General features: G+C 38.4%; 1 protein-coding gene across 5 annotated transcripts in view; it reads left to right on the top strand.

Annotated features, from left to right (window-relative positions):
- Positions 1 to 20,523, top strand: part of glsb (glutaminase b) — a 71,607-nt gene that overhangs the window by 24,163 nt on the left and 26,921 nt on the right. For 4 of the 5 annotated variants that reach the window (XM_017713495.2, XM_017713494.2, XM_017713497.2 and 1 more), the window contains exons 4-7: positions 5,766 to 5,895; positions 6,021 to 6,100; positions 9,488 to 9,651; positions 13,845 to 13,903. In XM_017713495.2, coding sequence (XP_017568984.1) covers positions 5,766 to 5,895; positions 6,021 to 6,100; positions 9,488 to 9,651; positions 13,845 to 13,903 — 433 coding nt within the window. Of the gene's footprint in view, positions 1 to 5,765; positions 5,896 to 6,020; positions 6,101 to 9,487; positions 9,652 to 13,844; positions 13,904 to 17,452; positions 17,503 to 20,523 lie in introns of those variants that run through there. The other variant, XM_037539299.1, reaches the window with a different exon arrangement.

Here is a 20,523-nt window from a genome sequence, read left to right as displayed (position 1 = left end):
ATAGGTTGAAATGCAGAATCCACACATTCTGCTATTTCTTCGCTTTTCAGTCAGCTATGAGTGAGAAGTAACTAATGCTGAATTATACCATGATTTTGTTATCAGTGCAGTATCTGTGACATCTAAGGTTACATGCATGGGTACTTTGCCAAATGGTCTTACATACCTTATATCTAAAACAAGCTGAGGTACTGATAACTGTATTTTCCAAATTCTAGAACGAGTATATAGGACTTGCTTATGAGGCAAGAAATGGTGCAGCAGTTTCAAGCTGGCACTTTTACAGGTCCCATGTACCTTGTGACGGAGCTGCCATCACATACCTGCTACCACAATAATGTGATTATTGTAATGTAATAATTATTGTATTATAATCACATAATACCCAAATAATAAGCCAACTTTAGCCTATTAGAAATTCAGACACAAAATAACATCTCACACCATTTTTGGGGGGCTGCAGGCCATGTGTTAGAAAGCACCATTGACATGGGTTTATCTACATATTGTTCTGTTTTTTGCTATTTTGCACAATACAAATATTTCATATTTAATTTTGTTGTTTAAAATGGGTCTTATTAAAACTGAAGGGGCATCCGAGGAAAAAAATCCACTGTTAACTTACAAAAATAGATTTAGTACTGCTATTAGGTATTACAGTATATACATTTTACCTGTGACTATTACATCAAACTGTAATGATACAGTTGATGTAATGAACTGTAATGATGACTGAGTACAAGTGTTCAAATATTTTGTTGCCCATAACGAAAATTAATTTAGTTATATGTTGATATGACTTAATTGCTCTTAGGGGTTAAAGGTGAGGTAAAGAGAATTGCTACTTTGCATGATCAAGTATAGAAGTGCAGTAACTGCAGCAATGAAATAATTGAATTTGGGCAGATGCTCCTCTGATTACGTGGACTATGCTGTTGGCTCAGGAAAGCTAGTTACCATGGTGATGCAAGTGTAGATACAGTTCATGGTCACTCTGCAGACTGATATGGTAATGTAAGCCTATATCAGATGAGAGGAGAACGAGTATCTTTTTTCACTTAATTCATCTAAATTAGACTATTTTAAGCCTGTCTGATCTGCGCAGGCCTGTGTGTTGTGCTGCTGTGGCATAACCAGACCTTTAGTCTCACTGTTTTTCCATGTGAAACAGATGCTATATGTGAACATGCCCTGAGTCTAGACTATTAAATGAGGTGGTGGATCAAATATGCATCCTTCCTGTGCCGTGCTCATACTAATACAAAGTACAGATAAACAGAGTATGACAGCTGTGTTTACTGGCCAGCGCTATGCACTAGTGATGTGCATTTTGAGTAATTTTGATATTTGAGTATCAGCAAGCGTTAATGAACAGGTATTTGGTTAACCCCAAAAAAGAAAAAAGTGCTTCAGCTGATATTGACGTGTACCCTGCTCATGGTGGGCTTTCATGTCGTTTAAACCTGAGTAACAGAGGCTGCCTCTTCAGATGAGCCACTAACTTTCTAGTACCACTAGCACTTTAGCAGTACGTGACGCTGACTTGTGGGCTTCTACACATTCTTTTTAGTTCTGGGTAATGCCACCTTGAGCTTTTAGTCTAGTTACAGCTGCACTACCTCTGCTTTCTCAAGTCATGGGCTGGAGGTTAGGGAACCAGCCTTGTGACCGTATCTTCACCCGTTTGATCCCCTGAGCCGACAGGACATGACTGAAGTGCCCTTGATTAAGGCACCTCACCCCCAGCTGCTCCCTGGGCACCTTTGATAGGGCTGCCCACTCATCTGGGCAGGTGTGCTCACTGCCCTCTAGTGTGTGTGAATTCACTAGTGTGCATGTATGTGGGTGTTTCACTGCACAGATGGGTATGCGGAGGTCTAATTCCTCTGTGTGCAAGCACAGTTGGCTAATGGTTCTGAATTCTAAGTCTTCTAAGTCTTAAGTGCATCCTTGACATTGTACTCAAATTAAAGCATGCCATACCTACTTAATGAAAAATACTCTTAAAAGCAAAACTGTTCAACTTTACAGACTTGTTAAAGCATAAGGCATTTCATTTAACTGCTGGCCTGTATTCCCCTTGACTTTTTGTTATGCAGCATAACAGATATCAGAGTAATGGTTAGACATCGTACAGTTCGATTCAATTTCAATTCAAGGTGCCAAGATGCGATTATAAAATGATTCTCAGTGCTTCTTGATGCATCCTGATTTTTATTTTCTATAGCCTGCATTAGGCAGTATGATGACATTTTATCATTGTGATAAATTGTGTTACTGTAGTAAACAGTGTCCTTTTTGAGCTTATTGTGGATATCATCCATACATAAAAAAGAACACCGACTGACTGTGCATTACATAATTAGTTCGGTTGAGCTTGATTTTATGCAGTTACTGTATGTGAAATGTGGAAATTAATTAAATGATTGTGCCCAGAGCTTTTGATGGCAGTTTTTAAATGTTTTTAAGCTGTAAAACACGAGAGGGAGTGTGTTATCACAAAATAACATCACGGCTGCGATTTGGTCGCAGGCACGAGCCGAATGCGAGTACCATATATCATCACAGCCGTGATGTTATAGCGATAATACACAACCTCAAGCGTTCTGTTGCTTTTATACAACAGTTAAATAAATAAAGTAAGAAATGAATAAACTGGCCCTTTAATATGATTAATGTTCGCAGTTCCTTCCGCTGAACGTTGAAATAGCTTGAGCATCTCCTGTCAAAGTCGTTGCTTGCAATGGTGTCTCAGCGGAGTGATAGTGTTTGTGGAAAAAGTCGTTATGGCAAAATAACAGCACAGTTAGAACGCCTCTCAACCAATTAGCTTGTGTGGCTGGAACTAACTGTTCCTTAATCTTAATCTGAATCTGAGTAAATTTTTTTTACCCTTAAATAGTGATTTTTGTATTTCAGTGCTTGCAGATCAGTTAACGAGCCCTTGGATGCCTGCTCACACCCCTACTATGAATTTTATTTATAGCTAGTTGTCCTGTGCAGGGAATCACTTAGTTCTGCCTGAGCAAACCCCATACATCACCGTACTCAGGCTGTACCGTGTCACAAACCACACCTCGTCCCCTTCAGTCTCATCAGGCAGTCTGATGGATCTCTGCTTGTCTGCTTCTCAGCCTCTCTGTCCCTGAACAGTGTCATATTTACTGCTGTGACTTGATGAACCAGCACTGATGGTCTTATTAGAGGCTGTGAAATTGTGCTCTGGATGTGTGCTGGTATTAGGTTGGTAATTTATGGAGTACAAGAAGAAACTTCAGGGGGAAGGGAGAGAGAGTGGAAAGGGCAAAATATAGAGCGAGAGGGGTAAATATAGGTAGTGAAAATGAGAAGAGAAGAGAGTAGGGTGATATAATGATATGTTAATGTTATCACAAAAAATTATGTGGAACATATCGCATCATATAATTTAAACCCAGTTTAAGATAGTGTAGTTGGACCTTCTTAGATCAGTGCAGTTTGTGAAACATTGAATATAAACAAAAAACAATAGTTATACAACATACTGTTTTTTTAAGCATTTTTTAAAATGTGGCACTTCTGGGGCAGTGTTTCTGTTCCTACTTATCAGCCCCCAAAAATGACCTGTTTTTTGTCATGAAAAAGGCTTGAGGTATCATGACACGTTATTTTCAGTGGAGGACTAAGCACAATACTCCTGTACTTGAGTGCGGTAAAAATACTTTGGGCAAAATAGCGCTTAAGTAAGAGTAGGAGTATTTAAGTGAGTTAAGTGAGTAAGAGTAGGAGTATTCTATGTACTTGAGTTGAAGTATTGAAGTACTTGATTTTAATTATATTGAAGTATTAAAGTGAAAGCACTCTGGACTGACTGAATTACTTCAGCACTACCAAGTATCAAAAATTGTCTCATTCAATACCATGTTTTAATACCCACATGGAATACAATACACATTTTTTCTAAACTTTGCATCTTGATTGGCAGTCTAAATTGCATTTTGTAAGCATGTTATTAATGTCAATGCTTCTTGTTTAGACTGTAGCCCGTTATACATAGTAAATATACCCACTTCCAGGACCTCACGTTAATTTCTGTTGAAACCCACACTCTTTTTCAGATTCTAGCTAAAAAAAAAGATATCCAAAACCAAAAAAGTGTTGTTTATAAATCTGTATTGATGTTGATATCAGTATAAAATGTGACAATACACAGCCCTAGGTATTGTCTTATATTATTTAGATGAAAAATAGAAATATAAGAACTCATGCTGCATTTTGTTTGTTACTTGAGCTCAATTAGCAGGTTTATCTGTACTTTTAATCAAACAGAAATAAAAGTGGAAATACATTTTTTTTTCTTGAGTAATATTTTACCAAAACTACTTTCACTTAATTGTGCAAGACTTAAAACTTCCTAAGACAGCTTTGAATGGTGTACGGCATGATTACAATTGTTGCTCTTGCTATCTTTCAAATTGCTGTAAAAAAATCATATAGAAACATTCATTGTTTTGGCCTGTTGCCCACCTGTAGTAATGAGAGAGATACACTAGGCAGTTGTTGGTGTAGTGTAAGACAGCTAGAGAGAGGCTGAACCCTAACTGCTTCCCTTACAGGCTATATAGTGGAGGTATTTGCCATTTGGGTGTAGAAGTCATTATTTCATGACCTATGTGGTGCATTATAGGGAGCAGGGACCCAGGAGATGGAGGTGGGTAGGTACAGCGATAGTGAGCATGGAGGAGAGGAGATGGTGTACAGATAGGGCCGCTGTGTGAGGCTGACCATCTGTTCCCTGCTCTCCCTGTTGCTTCTCTTCCTTCCCTGAGAGCAAATGATGATCCATCACCAGCAAATGGCGTCTGTACAGACATCTTCATTCATCTGGGGGGCCAGCTCCCTGCGCAGCTAATTTTAGCTTACGTGTCTGCTCATAGATCAGTCGAGATGAGCCTGGACTCAGCTCCTCCATTTCTCATGCAGCCATAAAGAATTCCTCCACATCACACTAGGTTTCTGCATGGCTGTGCTGGCTTGTAGCTTTGCTAGGCTCGACTTTCTGTTTGTATATGGGCACAGGAGGTGAATGGTGGAGGGCCTGTTCTCAGCCAGAATATCAGAGCACTGAGATTGTTGTTGTGAGGTGTGAGAATCTTTCTGAATCGTTTCATTTACTTAATCGTAACAGCGGGTTGATTTAGGTAAACGTGGCCCTTCTTCTTTGCGCCATACTTCCCTTTGATCTGCTGTAGTTTCCCTATGGTCTGCTCTTAATTATGCAATTTTCAGAGGCTTTTTCAGTTTGTTTATGAACACTTTCAGATTTGCTGCCAGGGTGAACAGATACTAATTCGTGCCCTGGCATTTTTTTAGCTGTTTCAATCAGAATTCCTGTAAAATGGCTGTCTAGCACCAAAGTTCCTGGCAAGATCCTGTGGCTTCCACTGCAGGAAGAATGCAAATGCAAGCAGCTAGAAGGAAAAGTCTGCTTGATTTTTTTTTTGCTTTGTGCTGTACTCAGTGACTGCAACTGAGCGGTGAAAAATCAAGTGATGTGTCTAGAGCTTTTGGCACTGCTGGGCTTATAATCAGTCATTTATGTAAAAAGCACTTTATTCAGGCGATGGTTGATTTTCCAGTTTAAACCATTTCTATTCGAGTTTCCATTGAAACGACAACAGAAAAAAGTTGGTGTTTTACGGTTAAGCCTCCACTCACAGCCACTTGCTTGAGTTTTGGTGTCGTTCTGTCGTTCTGCTATTTTCACTGTGTTGTGTTTTCCCCAGGTGTGTCCAGAGCAACATAGTGCTGCTGACCCAAGCTTTTCGGAAGAAGTTTGTCATCCCCGATTTCATGTCTTTTGCTGCCCACATTGACAAGCTTTATGAGAAAGCTAAAAATCTGTCTGGAGGTCAGGTAAGACTTATGCTGTGAGCTCTCTAACCTTCATCCAACATTCATTATGTCTCTCTGCTGATTCCTGCATGTTGTTAAAGGACTGCAGTTGTGAAACTGAGCAACTTGTGCTTTGTTTCTCTCAGGTTGCTGACTACATTCCTCAGCTTGCTAAATTCAGCCCGGATTTGTGGGCTGTGTCCTTGTGCACAGTGGACGGACAAAGGTAAGAACTCATTTGAAAAGGTACATTTACATATACAGCTAATGTAGACCTCAAACTTGTGAAGGAACAAAAGTAGGACTATTAAGGCTCTAAGATAGCGCAACACCCAAAATTAAAGAAAGAAAAACACTCATTATCTTAATATTACTGAATCAATTGAGGCTAATTGAGGCCAACCAGAGAACTGTGACAGTACTGAAAAAACTTGTGTTATGTTTTGAGTCATCTGTCATTAGTCACAGGACCATTGGACACAGATTAGATTAGAGTGAAGCAGTTCTCTGTGGGTGTAGACCCATCATTGGATTGTGTTTTAAGGATGTGAAATTCTCTCTAGCTGCTTCTGTAATTGATAAAAGTGCCATAAACCCTCAGGCAGGGTCGATTTTCATGGTACTCCTTGCCACATCAGTAGATCCTCTTGCTTTTGTCACAGAGGCAGTAAAGATGGTGTATATTTGTAAGATTGCTGCATTTCACAACACCCTGCTCATAAAGGAATAAAGACTCTTACTATGGGAGGGTCAACAGCCTAGATTGTAAAAACATGTTATTATTTGAATTGTTCTCTTCCTGTTTTGGTCATTTTCCAGATTCTGCTACAGCTCCTATCTTTTCATTTCAATGTTTATGACATGCCCAACATTCTAGTAATTTACATAATGAGCCAAAACATAATGATTATTATGCTATTCACAGATGACGTGAATAACGTTTATTATCTCTTAACAATTGTGCAAGTCAAAGTCTGGTGTATATTAGATGGTCAGACAGTCGGTTCTTATAGTCTCACGGTAGATATGGGTGAAGGTGTGCTAACCTGAGCGACTTTGGCGAGGGCCAAATCGTTGTGACCACTAACTTGATGCATCTCTGAAACAGCAAGGCTTGTGGGGCGGTCAGCAATGGTGAGTACCTACTGACAGTAGTCCAATGAGGGACAAACCACAAACCAGCAACAGGTTATTGGGTGGCCAAGTAGAAGGGCTTCTGTGGCACAATTCACAGAACATTTTAATGATTGCTGTGGGAGGAATGTGAACGTCTGTTCACCACTGAAAACACCTCCAAAAGGCACGCAAGTGTTGTAACTGGACCGTAGAGCAATGAAAGAAGATGACATGGTCGATTGCTGTGTTCTTTTACATCACGTAAATGGCTGGGTATGCCTGCACCGTTTATGTAGGGAAGTGATAGCACCAGGATGCACTGTGAGTAAAAGACAAGCCAGTGGAAGGAGTGTGATGCTCTAGGCAATGTTTTGCTGTTAAAGTCTGAGTCTGGGCATTCATTGCGGATCAAGCACACCCCTTCATAGCATTGGTATACCCGAATGACATGTTCAGATAAGAACATTTTTTGTTGCTCTGTAATTCAGCTTTTAATGCATTTGAGAAACCGTGTAGTATTACATTTTCATAATTTTACAATTTTTAATGTTATTTAGCAAACTGTTGAAAATGAAATAGATCCTCTGGTTCTCAGTTCTCTTTTACAACGCAGTGATTATCAACTTTGAAGCACTGACAGCACTATTACATTCATTCAAAAGCATAAATAAAATGAAAAATCCTTCCTTTGGGTTTTCAGTTTCAGTTGAATGTGTCCTAAATGTCGGTTTCAATTTTGGTCAAGAATTTTAATTTCAGTGCTTCACTTGTCTTTACTTTGTTAAGCTTAATTAATTATAGCATTTTCCTTGCTGCTGGAATGACTCTTGATAAGCTGAAAAGCATAAATATAAGCACCAGCTACCATGCTTGCATCTGTATGTTGATGCTTTTTAGCAAAGTGCAAAGACCATGTGGGCAAATACAACAAACCACTTTTGACAAAGGCTGAGAACAATGCACTGGGATTGACAGGGAACTGATGCCCTTGACTCGTTATATCTTAAACTCATGATAAAGTGTGAGATATATAATATTGAGGTCAGCCAGATAGAGAGATACTGTGGCCCCCTTGTTGTTGTTCAGGGTCTATTTGCCATGCTGATAGTGCCATGACTAGGTTGTTTTCAGTCCTTATCAGTTCAACTGCACTGTTTGTTTTCTATAATCTACATTCTGTTATTTATGGTGATGTGCACTGTGAACTTGGCTCTGAATCCACACACTCAAAAATTAACTTTTTTTAGTGTGTGTGTTTTTAAGGGTTAGTCTTAATGTACATGACTGCGCACTGATAAAAAGAAACACATTGCCTGTTTTCTACCATGGCACTACAGAGATTCAGCTGTTGTATTCTTTAACAGGCTTGAATAGAACACATGTTTTGGTATAGTTTAACGATTTTCATGTTAAAAGTGTTTATTAAGATTTTCATTTGTTTAGTAAAGCTTAAATTACACAGTTCTAAATGCTTTATTCACTATACATATATTCATTATAACCTGTATTAGTACATAATTGGTTATACTGTGTGAAGATCAGTAAGATTTGCATTATTGTCATAGTGCACAAACATATTTACTTTTGTTAAGACCTCGTTATGCAAATTATTTAGCATAATCATCTGAATTTATAACTTATTAGTCTCAGATTGGTTCCATATTCTAAACTAAAAATCATTTAATACGTTTTTGGTAAAATTATATGAGGATGAGGATATTTTTTTAGTTAGTTACAACCCTTTTAACAACCAAATTTGCATATATGCAACTCTTGTATGGAAGAGATTTCAATGTTTAAGGCAATAAAAATATCATGAATAGTATTGCATCTATAGAATCAGTATATGTTTAACTTGCTGGTTAGTGATGACAGCAACTCTTCTTTTTTCTTATGGAACACATCTTGAAGTATTAGTGAATTGCTAAAGCATTATCAGCTCTAATTAAGTCGCTCAATACTTCCTCAAACCTGTGGGAACGAAATGATGAGTTATCCACTAGTAACGTGTGAATTTAGGTGATAAAGTCATACTGAGTAGTTTGCCTAACAGTGTCTTTACAGAGTGTTTATTGTGCATTATTACACCTAATAATGCAATTACTACTGATTTTTACCTAACAAACCTCCCGTTTCGCACTAATACAGACCACAGTGAGTAAAGTTTATTGAATGGTGAATAAACCGTTCAGAGGTGTCTAATATGGGTCTTATTGAGCAAAGAACCAGACCTTAATAAACACCCAGTATGTGGTCCTTAAACTGTTACCAAAAGTTCTAACTGGAAGAGAGATTTTTTTTCTTATGAACAATAAAAGGTAACCAGACTAGGAACTGTAGTGTAAAGTCTAAAGACTAAAGGTTTCAGTGTCCCATGTTACATAATGTTATTGATTTGATTGCATTTTGGTAAATGACCTCCAGTAGACTGTATGTGATGTTTGGTTATCAGTTGTCCTTTTTCTCAAATCTCTCTCTCTCTCTCTTTCCCACACAGACACACTGTGGGCGACACCAAAGTACCGTTCTGTCTGCAGTCGTGCGTGAAGCCGCTGAAGTACGCCATCGCTGTGCATGACCATGGCACGGAGTACGTGCACCGCTTCATCGGCAAAGAGCCGAGTGGCTTACGCTTCAACAAACTCTTTCTGAACGACGAGGGTGAGGATTAGCCGCTTTTGAGCCTCTTCATGGCACAAGTCCACCACAGACTGAGTTTAGCTTTAGCCGTTAGCTCAGACGCCGTTCCACTAATATATCAATATTCAAATCATTAACCTCAGCTCTAAGATATGCAGTAGTTTTTTCGTCCTTTATCTTTTGGCCTACAGTAAAAGAATATCACGGGACTCGTGTAGTTCTTAGTTTCTCTGATGTTGGTGTCAGATTATTAGGAAATCTTAAGCTTAAGTCTTTCTATTAAAGGTGCATTTACATATTAGAGCTCCAGTCTTTACTGGAAGGCCTACTGCAGGGATGCAGGATTCCCATTAACTGAAAAAAGCACAACATAAATCACGTTACATTTTAGTCAAGCTGCTATGGCCGTCTCTGAAATTCAGATCAGGCATTTTTGCTATCCTGATGTTGATCACAGTGCCCTCCTTGACTCTTACAGGGGTGAGAAGCCTTGAGGCCACCCAGCCATATTACTCCCTGCTATCTTAATTCTGCTACACTATTTCACCCACCCAGTATCTCTGAGAATGTGAGGTAGCCTACTCCTAAATCAGAAGTCATCTTGGCCATCTTGAAGCTTTTATGACCGTGCGAGTGAGTTACCGGCTTTCATCTGGTTTCATACTGACGAATACCATTACAAGGATGAAGCAATGTGTCTCAGATGAAATTCGATCTAGGACCTCATATGGGTGAGCTTTATAGCAAAAATATAACATGATGAACAAAGAACCTTTTATTCTATACAATTTTTATGATTAGGATTGTCAAATGATAAAAAAATTACAATTAATCACATTATTTTGTGAAATTTGACCCTTAAAAGATTTTTAAAATTATTTATGGTTTATAAAGCAGTGCAATTAGTTATGGTTATATGAATGGACATATTATGCTTCACCGGAGTATTTTTATTCCATTCAGTAATTCAGTAGCGTTGTTTTCATCATGTCAGCACTGGGTTCACATCAGCCTGAACATGAGAATTTCATGAATGCAGAGTGAACATGAAAATCTTCATCCCTGACGTTGAGTGAAAGCGACGGTGCCTGTATGTTCCTACTCTTCCGTGATTGCAGCTCTAACACTGTTGTGTAGCCTTGTTTCAAAGGGACTCATTCTCTAGTTTGGACTTTTGTTTTTGATAGTTTGCTGTTTGATTATACCTAAATAATACCTAAAACCAGACTAGTCTGCCAGGTTCAACAGCGTGTTTTGCTAATAAATGATATTTGAGAGTGAGAATACTTCAAAGATAAACAAGTTCACGTCATTGAAGTAGCTGAAAATAACTGGTTTTAGAGCCATCAAAAGAACTTGCAATTTAAAGGCTGCATCTGAATGAGTGGGCTGTGGTTGTCATATCAAGTGTATAAGCAACTGGTTTTTTGAGCCCGTTTACTCATTTTCATGATTTTCTTCAATTAGCCACAGGGTTTGTTTTTTTTTTTTTTTTACTATGAACTTTCAAGAACGAATGCTGCTGGTCTTTTCTGTTTGAACTAAAAGAAAATTACTTTTCTTTGCATTTTCTTGAGGTCAACTTGATTTTGACTGAATTTAGTGCTGGTGACCTAAACTTTGCCAAAGTTAGTGATGTGTATAAGTGATCTTTTTGCGTTCCTCTTCCTTACATGAAGTGACTGCTGTCCCGCTGCTCCGGCGGTGCTTGTTATTAGGGTTTATTACTTCAGTGTTTGTAATGTAGCTGGATGCTACTTACTACTTGCATTGGCCATCTGTTATAGGATCCTACTATAAGCGATTAACTTCGTTTATGAAAGAGCGATAGTTAGCGGTCCATCTTAACTCTATGAATAAAAAGGTAAAACGTTCTTCCCTAACATTAACATAGCTCACAGTGTTTCCCCACAGTTGTGCTTTACAGGCATGGTGCACAATAGGGCACACAAAAAATTACTCCACCATGTCTGCACATATGACCATGCCGACTCATAATGGGAGCTTATGAGACCTCCGTTTTAGAAGCACAGACCAGCAGTTAGATTATCTATCTAACTATGCGTTATGAATATAATGTTAGTGCTGCTAGCATTTAAATATTGGATACGATATGTTTGTGATCTACCCATCATAAAACGAAAGCTTGAGAAACATTATCTGCAAAATGTGATGACCCACACAGATCAGGCAGCAGCTCAGAACCTTTGGAGCATTTATCTGCTATTAAATGTTATTACTTTATATATATGTTTATTGAAAAGTCCTCCGCTTCACATCTTTACTATTAAAACAAAAATGTAAAACAATGTTGACGGGGCTTTCAGGGAGGGACTGCGGATCGTTTGATGAGTCAAACTAGGAAAATTAGTTAAGGATGTGAATCATTTATCATTATTAACACATCAAATTTAACATCACAGTGTTTAGTGTTTCTGAGGTATGATGAGTAGGAACAAACACACTGCACCAGTAATGCATTGTAATGCATTATAAAAAGTGCTGTCAAAATTATACAAAGTGCACTACTTTGCTGTTAAAATCACTCTGAGCAAGTCCTGTGGCTCTACCCTGAGTAGTGTTTATTTACGATCCTTAACGTGTTTATGTAAGAGGAACTGGTGTAAACATAATGGTTCATTTGAAGGTAAACTGTTCAAAACAATCTTCCATCAGCACATATGCTTGGAAAAGTTTGACGAATATGGGCTGTAAGTAAGATTAGCTGACAGAGGAAGCAGCAAATCTGCTTCCACAAAGCAAGGCATCAGTGACAGGAAGTGATGCAATGGCTGAGGAATTCTGATGCTATCAGTAGGGCGGAGAGAAAGCCGGTGTGAGCTGTAATTCCACACTAATGACAGTTCTGCTGCTTCTCTTCGTTTGGCCTTGATGTTTAAATCTTCCGAAACACAATCCATCCTCACTGTGCATGTGTCCGTTAATGAATCTAAGGAAGGACCCATATGAGCATTAACTTGGTCTCAGTCCTGTGATTGTCACCTTCTGTAGGAAGTTAGCAACGTAATGAATGAGTAAGAGTATGACTTTTTCTCCATGTAAAGCCACGAGGTGGACTCTTTTACTAAGAACCACCATACAAAACCTTAGTTGTCTTCACTTGTTACACTTGTCAATAGATTTACATTATAAGTGCATAATGTCCACTGGTTCACCCTGAGTAACATTTAATCAGAATAAAAGCTTCTGTTCTACTCCTTTACATGTCCAAGTAAGAGGAACTGATGTACAATTAGCCCATACATCAGATAGTTGACAAAATAAACAGTATATTGAATTTCAAATTTTGTCACTGAACCGCCCCTCAGTTTTGTTTACCATCCTTTTTGTGGAGTGTGTCTTATACACATCATTTATTTGGACTTTTATTTTAATTTGAATATATGATGCTTGCGTAATTATTGCTGTCTTGCATAACAAGCACATTTTTTGGGATGCAACATTTGTTTTATTCACATGGCTCGATTTTTGCAAACTTTCACTGGTGACATGAACTCACTCCACCAGTCGCTTTGTCATTGGAATGGCGACAACCAGGCTGAATGATTGAGTGTCTCAATCAACTTTTTAACTATCACCAAAAGGATTAGTTTGTCCTCTGCTTTGTCGAGTTGTAGCATCTCCAAAAGCAGCTCAGACTAAGTTAAGACGTCCCAGCTGTGTGCACACTCATGAAGTTTTTTCACCTGAACAATTCAGTTGAAACTCGTATGTCTTTCATTCACCCAGTGTCACTTTTGGCCTGTTTTATGAGAAGCAAAGGATCATTTTTTTGCACTTAAACACACTGTGCCTGTTTCGAAACTATATGTCTAATTATATGTCTAATTATATGTCTAATTTTCATGTATGAATATTTTGCAGTTTTGTGGTGTCTTTTTGCATCACAGTGGTGCTGTGAGTAGCGCTGTCACCTCACCTTTCTGTGTGGAGTTTGCATGTTCTCCCTGTGTCTGAGGGGGTTTTCAAACAAACTAAACCATATGTACAAATTATAAAGATTTTAGCCATTAGCACATAGATTAGGTCAGTCTTAAATCAAATTATCAGTCAGTTCACAGCATCTCAACTATTATAAATAAATTGGCTCAATTTTAAAGTTCAGCAATGTTTTCTTGAATGAATTCATCAGTTCCTACTGATTACTATACTGACATGTAACATTGTTTGATTGTTTTCTTGTTTGTCCACAGATAAACCCCATAATCCAATGGTGAATGCTGGTGCGATTGTGTGTACCTCTCTAATAAAGGTAAGCATTCGCCTGGTTTCTGTGTTTATCTATGTTTTAATGACTTGTCCTAACTATACTCACAGTTTAGTGGCTAAAGTTGTGTTCTTGGAGTGTCAGATGAATTTCAGGATTAGAGTTGGAAGATGTATATTGATTCCACATGAATGAAATACACTCACCGGCCACTAGGTATATTAGGTACACCTTGATAGTAAAAGGTTGGACCCCTTTTGCCTTCAGAACTGCCTTAATTCTTCATGGCAGACTTTCAACAAGGTGTTGGAAACATTCCTCAGAGAGTTTGGTTGGTTATTTGAGTTACTGCTGCCTTTCTATCATCTGGAACCAGTTTGCCCATTCTCCTCTGACCTCTCACATCAGCAAGGCATTTTCGTCCACACAACTGACCGCTCACTGGATATTTCCTCTTTTTCGGACCGTTCTCTGTAAACCCTAGAGATGGTTGAGCGTGAAAATCCCAGCAGATCAGCAGTTTCTGAAATACTCAGGCCAGCCCGTCTGGCTCCACTAACCACGCCACGTTCGAAGTCACTTAAATCCCCTTTCTTCCCCATTCTGATGCTCGGTCTGCACTTCAGCAAGTTGTCTTGACCACCTCTACATGCCTAAATACATTGAGTTGTGGCCGTGTGATTGGCTGATTAGCAATTTGTGTTAACAAGCAACTGAACAGTTGTGTACCTAATAAAGTGGCCGGTGAGTGTGTATTACATCAGCCCAATTACTGCCATTCCTTATGTTTGGCAAGAATTGTGTTGATGTATTTTATTGATGTTGAACCAATATACTGCACATGTTTGACTAAAATAAATTCTGCTTGTGGGATATTTAAGTCAATTATTATACAATAGACTGGCAGAGTTCTGCCAGAGAACCAGTCAGCATTTATCATTTTATCACCTAGTAGAACTGTTTAAGCCAAAGGTGTTTCAGGCCAGTAGAAGTGATAGATTTTACTGTTAGATTCTCAGTGTTACTGTGTCATGTAGGAGGATTTTGGAGGTTTTGGGTTGGTTTGTTTGGTATTGACCCTCAGTGCATGTTATAGGTATGTAAAGGAAAATAAACCATCACTGGACACGTATGTGTATTGCAAAGTGATCCTCTTGTGTACTTCCCTTTCATTGTAACCGTGCACTCTTTATCCAGACTGTAACATCGTCACTCCCATACTAGAAGAAAAAAATGTGGAAGTCGCTTAAATCTGGGAACATTCCTATGATTGTTGGTCTCCAATGAATTCTTAAAAGAAATTCATTTGAACTTCCTGTTCCTGCATAGTCACCATCTCCTTTGACTCCACCAACCACAGTAATTGTTTGAGTAGAAGCTGTTCAGCTATAGCAGAGCCAGGGAATGACGACACTCGTGTCTCTTAAATAAAATTTAAATAGTGGACTTGCAGTTCACTGGCATGCTTCCCACTCTCAGATGTGGTTTGTTGTGTGTTTGCGCTTGTATGTGTGAGTCAGTGAGTTTTGGCTGTGCTGTTGCAGAGGCCACATTGTGGGAATGCAGTCAGATTGTATGTTGAATTAGAGCGCAAGGGACAGGAGCTGAATTGCAATTGTCCAAATTAAACTATTGCTACAAACTACCCAGGCAGTAGCCTGGAAAAAGAAATTCAAAAGTATGGAAGTACATAATCTCAGCTACATTATATACAACTTAGCGATCTATACTTTGGGTCCAGCTGCACAGTTGCAAACTAGAAATCTTTCACCCAACCCCATTTTGCTTTAAATGAACTATGATGACACTAATCTGAATGCATACACATTCAAACCAGAGATCTTCAACCTGCCTTCCAACAGACTTAATTGCATTAACTCTCTAAAACATTTTAACTTGAGTTGAATTGTCAAAAATCTAAGTGGAGAAATTCAAATAAGTTTGAGAAAATCCAACAAGCCTGGTTGAACATTATTCATTCAAACTCATGTATTCCATGCCTAGAAGACTTCAAGCTGCCCCCCAAAAGACGTGACATGCAACAAAATACTAACCTAAATAAAATGAACAACTAACCTACAGAAAGGAAAGAGGCACTCATGCTTGTCCCACTAATGTTCGAGTTTTCTTACTTGCTTTACTGATGTTTTCAGTTAATTACAGTGAATGATCACTGTGAGGTTCAGGTAGTTGTTATTGGTTGTTGTTGCTGGTTTTTTAGACCTTTTCTGATGGCTACAAAAGAATGAATGATAACTTTAGATTGAAAAGTAATGAATAAATATGACAAATTGTATTCAGAGAATATCTCAAGACTCCTTTTGATACAGCTGTGCAGAAGTCAGTGACTATCTTTCATTTATTCAATTTCCAGTCAAAATGGCCTTTACGTACAACATATTTCACTTTTCATCACATATTTCTGAGGAATTAAGATTTAGGGTAGTGCATTTGCATAAGGAAAGAGAAAGTTGAAGAATAATAATGGAGTGAACATCAGATAAACAGTACTTTCGTCTTTGAGAGAGAGAAGAAAGTCAAGCTGCTTCAGATCTGAAAAAATCCACGTTACTATCCATCCTTCCACTGTGAGAAGACAGCTCAGTGCAATGAGTCTGAAAAGATGTGTAGCTGTTCAAGAAATCATTACTAAGAAAAGGAAATAGGGAAAAAAAAGATCAATTGCAGTGGAGTGACCACACCAGAGTCCAGACCTCAACACCATTGAATGTGTTTGGGTTTACTTGGATTATGAGAAGCAGAAAATGCAACTAACGTCTAAGACTGAACTTTAACGGCGTGGAAGAATGTCCTTACAGATTCTGTCACTTGTTTAGGCTTCAGAGTTTCTGTCAAATATATATTTTCTACTTTTTTTCCTGAAGCCAAGCTTCTTGTTTTGTTATTTTGACTGGAAATTCAATAAAGGGTGATCTCTGACTTTTGCATAGTATTGTGCAAAAGTACCGAATAATGAAAGTGCAGTATGCATGATCAAGCAGCGATAGCAGTCTATCCTCAACCATCCCATGAATATAAAGAATCACTCTTTCCACAACCTGTTCTCATCTATTATGTCATGTTAGGCCAATAGGAAGCATTTTCGTCCTTTATAACGTCAAACAGGAAATGTAAAATCATGGTTTTATTTCGTTTTGCATACTTTTTTGTTTTCATCCAGCAAACCCACACCAACCTGATGGAATGTGACCTCTGCATATTGGGTTTTAACCACTTTAAGCTCCTCCTTTCATCTCTGTTCATCATGTGTGAAGTCTAGCCATTGTGGTTTATTTACATTGTTTCATATTGCCCATTTGTGAATGAATGAATCAATGAATGTATGTTTTCTCTCTCACACACATACACACGCTGTTTCATCCGTGTGCGCGTGTGTATGTGTGTGTTTGCTCGCTCAGTGCTATACTGTCTGTGGGAGCTGCTGTTGTTGTTTTCGTAGGATCATTTTGTACCAAGTTAACGCATGAGATTTTCCTTCCTGCCGCGAGGGTCCATGCAGGCTGCCGTGTGCAATATGGTGATGAAGGCTTTCTCTGTATGCTTTTTTTCTTTATGTTGTTGCATATTTTACAGACATAGGAACTGTGGGATTTTTTGACCACTGCAGCAGGTCAATGACGTTGGTAATTTTTCCTTTCCATTTTTTCCTCCCTCCCCTCTCATTGAAACAAGCCGGGACACACTGAGTTCTCAGTACCTCACTGTGCTGGTTAATATGCCGCAACCCTGCAAAATACAGTGACCTAATGCTTATATATTTGATGCAGAAAATTAAGCAAAATACTCTTTTGCACTTCTTTTTTTCTCTGTGTAATTGTAGATCACAAACACATACACTAGCCTGCTCCGAGTGAAGATAAGAATAGACAAGAAAACAAAGTAAATAGATAGTTTAATAGAAAAGGCCAGCACCAAAGCTTTAAACTAAGAGTGTCAAACTCCAGTCCTGCAGGGCTGCAGCACTGCACTGTTTAGTGTTTCCCAGTTCCAACACCTCCAAATCAGGCCATGTGATATTAGCTAATTTAGTGTTTTACCACCAGACCACAGACAATCATTTGATATCAGGCCAAAATTTGGCGTGAGTACAGGGGAGTGAAATTCACAATTTTGATATGATCATGATTGTAATTAATATGTTTATAATAGTATTTGTTTTATTTAAGGCTTAATTGTTGCCACTGAAGTGTTCATAAAGTAATTCTACATCATTTTAAACAGTAATACTTTAAAGAATGGCTGCATTCTTGAGGCTACTTGACAAAAGTGTTTTAGTCATAAACCTTCATAAACATTTATAAGGTCTTATTCCAACAAGTATCAAGGCTGCTTTCGTCAAGTTTGATGTTATTGCACCCATGCAAGTGTTAGGATCCCTGACATTGGTTGGAATAACTGTCATCAATGTCAATACGGATCATTCCATATAGTTCAAAGTCAGAGGTGGAAACGCTTTCGGACTTTCAGCTGACCCTACACTTTAATTATTCTCATGTTATTAAATTACATGATTCGCCGTTCCATTTAGTCACCACTAAAGCAATCATACAACTACCAAAATCTTACCAAATGTTTCAGTGGTGACCGTTCTTAATATTACACACTGATTTGGGTCAGACTTTGGGACACGTTTACTTCAAAACAGTTGGATCTAACTGTTCACCATGCAGCCATGAGGGACAGGGATGCAGTCTCACTTTCTGCTCTAACATGCAGGGGTGTGGCTAAAATAAGACATGGTCTAAAACTTGACAACATGACAATGTGGGACATGTAAGTATTATTTGGGACAGCTGTCTCCCAGTAGAAAGTAGACAGTATAAATGGTGATTGTGTATATTTAGCTCAGTTATGCCTTGAGCTTAAGTAGAAATTTAAAGGTTATGTAGGTGTCAGGTAGCCTCATGAACACTACAATTTCTGTAAAGTGTTACCTTTTAACACATCGGCTATCTTGTCTCTGAATGGGTTTGTGCGTCTGAGTAGATCACTATTGGATGCTTTTAGTTGATGACTAGTCACAGTATAAAAAGTCAGAAATGAGGAAATTTACATTAACTTTTCATTTGTGGTGCAAATACCAAAAAGAAAAAGCATTGTTCAGTCTAAACTATACTAACAGCCGCATAAAATATATGTTCATCGCCACTGGGGATGCTAGTGCACCAAAACCAGTGTGCTTTATGAGGAGAGAAGCTAGCGAATGAAGCTATGAAGGCGTCCAGTTATTTCAGGTCTGTGGGCTGAGGTTCGGTGTGCGCTGTGAAAAATGATCAGGAACGCTCGCATTTTTCAACCTAATCTCAATCTCCTGTCATACCGTCGATAACCACAAACAGTATGTATAGCAGGAACATCTATATCATAACGTTGAGTACCTTGGAAGATTATTGTAGAAAACAAAAAAAAAACATTTACTCCAAACACGCTGACTAAATGCAGGAAAGCGCCTTAAATCAGCGCCTTATCATCCACAGTAATCAATTGTATGGTATAGCTGTTCTTTGTCATTTGTACTGTTTGTGGTTCTAAAGGGTTTGATGAAATCTGTCAGGGTTTAGGTTGAAAAAAGCTATATTGCCTTAAAGCCATGGACAGAACTAACCTGTGCAGTACTTTGTATGTCCAGGAGTGCTGTTTGACATCTCTTATGAAAACTGTACCTGTTCTTCTGGCACCTTCTCCACTCCTCACAGCCTTTCATCCCTCTATTCAACCTCCAGTCCACTTGTATCTCCCTCCTTCCTACCATCAAGCCCACCTGCTAGGACTATGTAATATTATAGGTGTAAACTGTCATTCACAATATTTCCTTAAAACACACGATACTAGAAACAGCCCTGAGAAGCTGAACAATCAAAAGAGAAACAAGTAAACAGACTGATCTTAATAAGATTTTCAGATATGTATGAACATAACAGTACAACTGATTACGGGTGTAGCGATTTAGACAGTATCAAAAAGTTTAAAACATTAACATCTGAAACTCGAATTTTAAAATTATTGGCCAAATGCCCCTCCATCTTTTCTGAGCATCTCTTATAAACCACTGTCACTGGTCAAAGCTGTCAGAATAAATTGGGCGGGGCTTATGCTATGCACTCACTTATGCACCCATGCTCAAATGACTAGACTTTAGGCATATAAGTAGCTTATAAATTGTAGAGGTTGCAATTTCAAGGGCCTATTTTGTCAGAGGGCTGGCACAAGAGGCTTTGAAAAAATCCAAGATCTCAGTATTTTGAAGCTCCATAGAGTTTGTTTTAATACAGAAAACATTAAATAAAATGTTTACCTCAGAATCCAGAATCATTTCAAACCTACAAATATGTTTATCATTATGACGCTTCAAGTAATACAAAGAGCTGTTGTGTATTATATTATTTCTAAGTAAGTGTGTTTAGATCCAGAGGTCAATTAGTTACCACATATGACCTCCAGGCCCAAAAACAAGAAAGCCGCTCTTTTAAATCTGACTTTTATTCTTATACGTGTTTTCTCGTAGAAAATTATAATTTTGTGACACTTTTTCAGCATTGTTAGATTGCAGTATTTACATATCAAATAACACGGCAAAAGCAAAATTTAAAATTGAAAATAAAAAAAAGTACATAAGTCAGAAATAGCCATGTGTTTGCATCGGC

This window comes from Pygocentrus nattereri, chromosome 6 (genome assembly GCF_015220715.1).
Source record: "Pygocentrus nattereri isolate fPygNat1 chromosome 6, fPygNat1.pri, whole genome shotgun sequence".
Lineage (NCBI taxonomy): Eukaryota > Metazoa > Chordata > Actinopteri > Characiformes > Serrasalmidae > Pygocentrus > Pygocentrus nattereri.
Note: the sequence above shows the minus strand (reverse complement) of the source record. Positions and strands in the feature narration are given on the sequence as shown.